Source organism: Plasmodium malariae, assembly GCF_900090045.1.
Source record: "Plasmodium malariae genome assembly, contig: PmUG01_00_14, whole genome shotgun sequence".
NCBI classification, from domain to species: domain Eukaryota; phylum Apicomplexa; class Aconoidasida; order Haemosporida; family Plasmodiidae; genus Plasmodium; species Plasmodium malariae.
The window spans coordinates 63,532-73,782 of NW_021638285.1; the positions used below are offsets into that span (position 1 = coordinate 63,532).

General features: G+C 18.3%; 2 protein-coding genes across 2 annotated transcripts; both read left to right on the plus strand.

Moving 5' to 3' along the window:
• Positions 1 to 2,563: 2,563 nt before the first annotated feature.
• Positions 2,564 to 3,461, plus strand: PmUG01_00031100 (fam-m protein; the record flags this gene model as incomplete). Its single annotated transcript, XM_029005910.1, has 2 exons — positions 2,564 to 2,647; positions 2,775 to 3,461. 2 exons carry the CDS (start codon positions 2,564 to 2,566, stop codon positions 3,459 to 3,461), a joined length of 771 nt encoding a protein of 256 aa, XP_028858889.1.
• A 4,154-nt stretch (positions 3,462 to 7,615) lies between these two features.
• Positions 7,616 to 8,641, plus strand: PmUG01_00031200 (fam-l protein; the record flags this gene model as incomplete). The annotated part of the gene is made up of 2 exons (XM_029006021.1): positions 7,616 to 7,702; positions 7,811 to 8,641. The coding sequence occupies 2 exons, from the start codon at positions 7,616 to 7,618 to the stop codon at positions 8,639 to 8,641; spliced, it is 918 nt and encodes a 305-aa protein (XP_028858890.1).
• Positions 8,642 to 10,251: the final 1,610 nt, after the last annotated feature.

Here is a 10,251-nt window from a genome sequence, read left to right on the forward strand (position 1 = left end):
GTATTACGATATTATTGTCTTGTCTTAGTACAATGGATGTTTGTAAAATGGTGTTTGAATATTTGAATGGAATAAATTATATTTTTAGATAAAAAATATGAAAAATATTAAAAAAAATGTTCATGTTATTAACGGATATAAAGAGATATATTCAAATGTACTAGTTCACATAATTCTTATACTGATGACACTAATTATCGGGTGAGGATTTTACTTAAATTATGTATCATTGAGTATCAGTAGATTCAAGTTTATTAAATATTTTAAGTTGACCATATGTTCGAACTTAGGTATATAATTTTTACTACTACCGTATTGAGTTTTTAAATTTTCCAATTGAACGCAATAAATATTTTAATTTTATATAACATATAAATTTATATGGCTGTTATATAACAAATTATATTTTCATTATCGATAAGCGTGTTATAAATATTTTTTGAAAAGTGGAAGTTTAATAAAATTAGAAGAAAAATAAATTGTATCAAAAATATAAAAAAGGGGGAATTTTCAAACATTTTTTCTTTGTCAAACAAAAAATGATTAGATCTATTTAAGTTAATTATACTTGAATCTAAGTAATAATGAAATAAATTAGATAAAAATTTAACATTTGAAAGAATCTATTATTTTATTTTTATATTAAAGTTTATAATTATTATAAATACGAAAGCATATTTTGGAAATTGAAATTTAATATTATTTTGTATTTATATTTTTTTGTTTTTATGTCTTAAATATAATTCATATTATTTATTAAATATAAAAAAGACATAAAAAAAAAAAAGTGTAAAGTTTATTAATATATATACTTATTTAAAAACGCAATTCCCCTATGATGTAATATATAATAAAGAGATATCAAAAATATTCTATAGAAAAATTAAAATATTCTTATAATATTTCTTAATTTAGCAATAAGTTAAGTAAATTAGAAATATATGTATTAATTTTTAAAACAATGCTTAAAAAATAAGTTTTGAAATCATGAATGTTGCTAAAATTAAATGATTTATTTATATGGAATCATTTATCAGTATTTTTTTATATAATGAACTTATTTTTTATTTTACAATAGTTAGAGTTCATTATAATTTGTTTAGAGTTGTTTATATTATATGTAATACGGAAATATCATGAATAAAAAGTGACATAAACAGTGAGTGATATTATCTAGAAGAAGCTAAGTAAGAACTTTAATAAAACTTTTTATGGAAAAAATATTTATATTAAGGAAATGAAAATACATTAATGTTAGTATTTGTAAATATTCCTTCTTTTTTTACCAAATTAATTATAGTACATCAACTTCAGATTTTTCACTGTTTTTTCTTATTTTATTTAATTATGTACTACGAAAAACAATATTTACAAAAGAGATCAATCGTAGAAAGTTTCATTTTATGTTGTTGTAATAGTATAATTTGTATATATGATTTTTATAATTACCCCTCATTGTTGAATAATATAGAAGGCAAAGATATATTTGAAAATAAAATATGCTTGCAGTTAAATATATAATTAATAAAATATTATCTATTATTTTATGATTACTTATTATGTTGGACCTATAGATTACATTTCCATCTCTTTGTAATTTTAAATGTATAAATGCAAAAATAATATGTTTTTTCTAATATTGTTAATAGAAAAACTGCTAAATCATATATATTAGAGGATTATATTGTTATTCTTTTTTATTTGTTATTTACCTATTATATATTGTATATTTTTTAAAAATTTAGTTAATTTGATATATTATTAAATAAAACAAAATTCTATGAATTATTTCTATATTCATTTTACATTCAACAAATATAATAATTATGTTAATATATCTCATAATTATATACATTTAATTAAAAAAAAAAAGTATGTAGAGTCATATAAAGATTTTTCATTTAGAAATCATGGAATAAATTAAACTTTATTAAAAATAGTTTTCAAAAATTATAGTAAAAATATAAATATACAGTAGTAATTTAAATTTAGGATGCATAATTCATAATAGATTAGTTACTGCCGTATGTATACTACTTTTTAAAAAAATTATGCACAATAATATATTCCTATTAGTATATGATTGTAATAATTAATACTTCATTTAAAATAATACTTCAAAAATATAATGTTTATAAAATTACAGTTATTGACAAGATATCATCTTTAAAATTATTAAATATTATCTTAATATATAGAGGAATATAATGTATATATATTCTCTATACTTTCTATAGAAGAGAAACTTACCATTTATATAATAAGAAGTGACATATATATTACTTAGTATATTTTGAAAATGATTAATAAAAAATTATTTAATTAGTATACTACTTTAAATAAATAAATTATTTATTCTAATATTTGTGTATGAATTGGAAATATGTTATATTAATTAAATTAGTTTTAGATTGATTATTCGGTAAAATCTAAAATACATATATATGTTTTACTAACTATTTACGAATAAACAAAATTTTAAATAAATACAGAATCCTTTATCATTAGAAGTATATAATTTTAATCTTTTCCTCTAGAATATATAAATATATGAAAATTTAATATGATGGAAAAAAATATAAAATTGCATATTATTAAAATTTCTATGTTTTTCTTAACTTGGATATGCCATTTTTACAATGATCTGGTGTGATTACGTTATTTAATGATATAATCATTATTTATATTTGTATTGTTTTATTTTTTTTAATACAATTTTTTATTATTATATTGTATTGTAATTTAAATAATAAATATACACTTTGTTCATTTAGAGTACATTTAGTAAATCCCTCGATGAGAATCGCTGTATTAGTAGAAGATTAGGTACAGGAACTTATGGATCACTAGCCAAATATGAAATGAATAAAAATTCATTTAATATTTGTTTAGAAGAAAATATTCGAAATAATGAAATGAGCGATAAAAAAGGTATATCTTATAATAAAAAAGGAATCAAAAGAAAAATCACTCTACCAAACAAAAATTTATTAAATAAGGCACAATACTACACAGAAGTTGTAGATTATAATAATGCAATGTTTGATGGAAAGCATTTACATTTTGAAAAAAAATGGATTAAAAAGAAAGATTATGATGATTTTATTGACAAAAATAGGAAAATTTGTGATATATATTTAAAAAAATTAAAATTTAGAAATTATGGATTTGGAGTTTCTCTATTTTTTCTTTTTTTCTTGTTGGGAATTGTAATTCCCGTATTAACAGTATTTAAACCTTTGATAGATGCATGGAAAGCTATTCATAAAGAACATCCATTGCATTTTTTGACAGAAATTACGAAATGGATGGATGTGGAAAAGAAACCTTACATTTATATAATACTTTTTAGTGTACTTATGGTTATGTTATCTGTTATGCTAATAATAGCGCTTTATAAGATCTTAAGAAATAACGAAAAATATAAAAAAATTAAGTTAATGACGGGGTTAATTGACTAATAACGTACATATGTATTGTTGTAAAGGAGTATTTAATATGACATAATAAGCATAATATATTTAGTTATATACTTAATAAACATAATGTAATTTCAAAAATTAAATAGTTTTATCTTTGCATATCTGGTCTATTTGATGCTCAACAGTAAAAATATATTTTCTTTTTATTTTGTGTATTATAGTGTTTTAATATTTTGGAATTTGGTATTTAAATTATTGTTCAAATTTAAATATATTTCTCCCATATATATATTTATGTATTCAAATTGACTTCTATGAAATATATAGGTTTATGCGTTAAATTTTATATATAAAAGAACAATTGATATAATTTTTAAGATTTGTGATAATTTGTATTTGTAAAAAAGAGTTTTTCTTTTTATTTTATATGATGTTTTAGTTTAATATTATTGTGCGTACAGGTTTTTAAGAAAATGTATTATTTATTTAAAATATAAAATATATGTATGTTTTTTTTTATTCTTTTAAATGAGTTGAATATATATTTGTATATTGATATATACATATATTTTCTACTAAAAAAAAAATTAGTACTTATTTATAAAATAGGTTTAATGAGAAATATGAAATAGAATATACTTATCATAAAAATCTTTTGAAGAAGATTCAAGCTTATTTTTCATTGTAATAATGTTAAATTACAAATTTATAATAAATAAATATTTCTTTTAATTTATGGATTATTTATAACTGCTTAATAAATTACCAAGTATAAATAGTTATATGAAAAGTTAAATCATTTATAATTTTATTATCGCGCTTAATCTTACAATTAATTGAGTTTTGTGCAAATTCCTTAGATATATATCATAATGAAAGTTTCTATATAAAAAAGATTTATATTTTAATCATTTTTTTAAATAATAATAAGATTAAATTAAAGAATTATATAAATTCAGACATTCATAGTTTATTGTTTAATTTTTATTATTATTTTAAATATTATATATTTATCCTTCTTATAACATCTCCTTCATGTGATTTATATTCGTTTTATTTAAGTTATTGCTATAAATTTTTAATTATCCATGATTATCATTTAATATATCTAAGAAATATTTTTATAAACAATAAATCAAAAAATATTCAATAAATAAAATTACACAAGTGTTTTTTTTGTTTTATGAGATAATGATTTTGTTTTTAACAAAAGAGAATATTAAATTGAACATGAACTTTTTTAACTTAAATTAATATGCATTTTTATATCTGTTTCATTTTTTGTTAATAGTAAAAGCTTGTTATGTTATATTCTACTCTCTCAATATATTTATTTTTAAAGTATTTCTCATTTAATTTTATAATCTCAAACATGTTATCGCCTGTTCAGAAAAAATCGTATAATCTATATAGCCAATTTATGTATAAAGAAAGAGAATAATATAATAAAAAAATGCATACAAGAAAGACATTATATAATATTCTTGTAAAATAATAAAAATAAAATTAAAAAATTTTTTCATATAAATTCCATTTCGTAAAAACATGGTGAAAATTTAAGATTATTAAATCAATAGAGTTATGTTGTTATAATGTGAAGAGTTAGCATAATAATAATGATTTTCTTGCTATTATTTATCTTTATAATTCATGCAAATAAAAATATACATTTAATTACAAAATAAAAATGCTACAATTATTTTCATGCAATAATTGAATTATGCTGTAATATATAATAGTATGCAATAGAAAGAGATATAAGAAATCTTAGTGATAAAAAAAAATTTGAAATAATATATATATGTATACATTTAATTTCATATATTTTACATATTTTTTTATGGAATGAAATATTATTTCTATTTGGGTAAATTTCTAACATGTAGAAAAAAAAGGAATGTAAAAAAGAAAAGTAGTTGCCATATTTTATAAAATACATTTTATGTATTAGAAAAATAAATTATGAAGTCATATGTACCAATTCCATACATATTTTGAATACGTTGTACTATTACATATAAATTTGTCAACATTAATCCATAGATATCTACAATGTTAAAAAATTTTAAATATTTCAATAAACACCTTTTTTCTATTTTAACTTTTCTAATTTAAAAAAATTTTTCAGAATATTTTCCTTTTAAAATATGTCATCCAATATTTTTTAATTGTGTATTAATAATTATATATGAAAATGCCCTGTGGAAACAACTGTAGAGTGAAATTAATAGAGAAATATTCCTATAGGTAGAATAGATTAACATAAAAAAAAAAAAAAAAAAGAGTTCTTTATTATAAGATGTAAAAACTATTTTGTACTTTATAACTATATATTTAAAAATAAAAATATAATAATAAAATATTTTTGTACAATCCAAAAATATTTATTTATAAGTTGTTTTTACTTTTCTTTAATTTTATTTGTTATTTATTTAATTATAATTAAATATTTATAATATAAATGAAGTAAGAAATGTGACGGCAAGCTTCTACCTTAGCATACGTAATCTAGGGGAATATTAATAGAGTGAATGGAATAAGTATATATTTAAAAATAAAAGTCACCATAATGTGTTATTCATAAAAAAGAAGCTTAATAAGTTACGTGAACATATATGATTATCAAATAATTTTTTCTTGGAAATATTTTGGTAATTATATATTAAAAAAAATAGTACTAAAAATATATATATTTAAAAATTAATTGTTTTATTTTACACGTATACGTAGCTTTTAATTTTTTTTTTTATTTTTCTAATTAATTTATCTAATATATCATTTTTTAAAATAATTTCTTTTTTTTGGTGTAATTTTTTATTTCTTATTTTTCTGTTTATCAACTTATTTTTTTGAAATAATGAAACACATATTAGTTTTAATATTTTATTACATAAAGTGCATAACATCTTTAAAAATTAAGTTAACATATTTTAAGAAATAAAAAATATAGTTATATATGAGGTATTAGGTTTCAGGTTATTCCTATTAAATAGTTAAGGTACGATAGTATTATTTTAATTTACAGAATGTATGTATTTTGCATATTATAGATTCTCAAAATTACAGCTCTAAGAATGCATATGAATAGTTATATAAATTTACTATATTATTATACTACTTTACTAATTGCTAATTCATTTGCATTTTTTATAAATTACATAAATATTTATAATATAATAAATGAATAAGAAAAAATATAAATTTTTTTATTAAAGAAACAATAAACGAAAATAAGTTAGTGAAACAAGACTATTACGATAAAAATGCATTTAATGGAAGAATCACTATTTTCTTTCTTGTTTTGCTATCATATAATATGAATATTTTTTCAGAATATATATATTTAATTAATAAAAAAAATAAAGAAAAAATTAATTAGAAGAATTAAAAAATATTTCATTTACAAATTGTGATATAAAATAATCTTAATTAAAAATCATAATTTTCAAGAGTCATTATATAAAAATTTATAATTTAGTTAGCAATAAAATATGTATTTTTTTCATAGGTTTTGGTGGTATGTTATAAATTTGATATTTTAATTGAGATGTAGTTCTTTAAAGAATGAACGTTTTATAGAATATTTTTTCTTCGTATAACATTACAATTCTTATAATAATAAAACCACTAATAATATTGAACAACAATAAACCGTTTTTCCAAAATATAATGTAAATAAAATTATAATTATTAATAGAAAAGTAACATCATAATTAGATAATATCATGTCAATATATACGAAAATATTATATCTATATTCTATACATTTTATATTCTATATATTCTATACACTAGATAAATTAATTATTTGAAAATATTAAGAAAACTTATATTATTTTTAATACAATTTTTCAAGGATTAGTAAAAAAACACTTTAATTAATCTCCTATATTATATAATTAGATTATACATTTTTAAAATTCTTGAATAAATTCAAATTTTTTTATTTTTATTAAATATACTTATTTGAAAATATAAATAAGATACTAATTTTTTAATATATATTTAAAGTTCTCATTTTTTTTATCTGATTTACAATAAATTTCAGTTATATATATTTTATTAGGTTTTTATGGAATTATATAAAAAAAAAATTATAAATATAAATGTAGTATCATTTGTGATTAGAAGTATAATATATTATTGAAAATATATTCCTCATTATATATATTACAATTATAAAGATGTATATCATGGAACAAAACTTTAAGACTTTCTTATTTGTTAAAATTTCTGTGCTTGTTCTTTTAATTTGGATATGTCTTCTTAACAGTGACATGGTATGATAATATAATTTAAGGATATTTTTATTATTTATATTTATTGTGTTTAATTTTTATGTATACTATTATTTAGTCTAATAATAAATATTGAATTTGTTCTTTTAGATGATATTTAACAACCCCGTGGATGTGAATTGCATGTTTCATATAAAAATAGATAGAAGAAATTATCGATTACTAACAAAATATATACATGATAAGAATTCAATTATTACGGGATTAAAAGAAGATGTACCATATAATAAATTAAATAAAAAAAAAGATATATCTAATAATGAAAAGTGGGAGACAGGAAAGAAGGAATTATCAAGTAGATGTTTTTCAAGAAATATGGGTGTCGATAAAAAAGCTATGAAAAATAAATCTTGTATATTCAAAACAAAAAAATATTCCCATATGGAAAAAAAAATATTCAAAGAACTCGATTACCAGAATTTTCTTAAAAAAAACAGGACAATTACTGATAAAACGTACAAAAAAATAATCATTAAAAAATATGGTTTACGACTAGGTATACCTGTATTATTGTTCTTGTTTTTCTTGATAGTATTCATAGTAGATTTCTCACTAGGTTTTTCTAAAACTAACGTTTCATGGGAAAGAAGTTTTTTAGGACTATGGCCACATTTAAAAGAGTTGACTAATGATGAGAATGGATGGTTATCGACTGCATTAAAATGGTTAAAGGAAAAATCACCAGGGTTATGGCAGCACTATGGTGCAACAGAGCAGACGTCATCTACTTTATGTCAGTTATGCAGTAGTGTAAAAGGAAATGGTGTTAAGATCAGTGAACAATGCATATTAGGACAGTTATTTGGATACATATTCTATTTCGTACCGTTCATTATATTAGGTGTCACATTTATATCATGGATTATTTATTACCATAAAAAAGTTAAAAAATATGAAAAAATTAAATTTAGGAAAAGATAAAATTAATAATAAGAAATATTTTTTATTTTATAAAGAAGTATTTAATATGAAGTGATAATTATAATATATTTAGTTACATATTTATTAGACTTCTTTATAATTGATTATATTTTATAAAATATACATACAGATAAGTTGTTTTTTAATAAACAACTGTACAGCATATAATCTCACTTTTTTTTAAACTTGAATTTTCAATATTTTTCAATTTTCATTATAAAATAATGTTTGAGTTTGAATAATTTTCATGGTTTAGTGTTTATTTTTATATATTTAAATAGATTGCCTTTAAAAATAAGTGTACACATATATATGCGTTAAAGTGAACGTAAAATAGTTCAATTTACATAATTCAACTAAAGTATTTTAATTTCAATTTTTATTTAAAAATGACAGATTTCTGTTTATTATCATGCTCTAATATTAATCTATTATTTTATCCTGTTCTGAAGAAAATTTATAATTACCTTCATACTAGGCATAAATTTGTCTAGGTTTGTATTTAACAAAAGGGAAGTGAATATATGTCGTATTTATATATGTATATATATATATATATATTTCTTATATTATGGAGAATGATTAATATTTATTCTATAAAATAAGAGTATGAGACGCAATTTCTTGAATATAACTACTGTAGAAATCTTTTGAATGTATATTTATTTTAATTTGCATTATTTAATTTTGAAGTTAAAAATATATAATTATAATATATTATTATTAAATTTTAATTATCGTATTCGTTTAAACAATTATATATTTTTTATATATCTATAACAGAATGAATAGTTAAAAACATTAATTATACTATTATGGTTCCTTATTGATATTTTTATTCAATTTTGCATTAAAAGTATTGTATATATATATATATATATATCTTAAAAATTTATAAATTAAGTACGTATATTTTTCATTTTCTATATATATATCTAATGTATTGAATTAATGAAATAAATGTAATAATATTTTAATGAATGATATATATAAATTCTTGTTTTTGCTTTTTCATAATATTATAATTTTTAAAAAATTGTATATATACGCTAAAAGAAAAAGTAACAGTAATTGTACAGAAAATAAATAAATAATTTCTAAAAAAATATAATAATGTGTACGTATTTTTTACATTTATTTCCTATTTTTTATATTTGTAAATATATTAAGGAATGATCTAACATTGTTTAAATGGTATATAATAATATACGTAATTTATATTATCTATTAGTAATTTATTCATATTAATAGTGATAACTTTTTAAATAAAATAAAGTTCAAAAAAAAAAAATATGTTTACAGATAATTTGTAGATATGTATCGTTTATTTCCTAAGATAATTTATAATAAGGTTTATTAAAAAGGTTACTCTTTTTTTTTTTTTTTAACGTTGTGTTATTAAAAAAGTCAAGGTTTCCCATTGTAGTTCTTGAAAATAATATCCTTTTATTAAATATTATTTTTTATATATTTAAATGAAAATAAAAATATAATATTAATAAGTCATTTAATTATATCTCTTATATAAACGTTAAAAAGTATTCTGTAGTCGAACAGCACGTGCCTATATTAATCCTTTTAAAAGTATACTTAGGAACTGGAGAAAATTA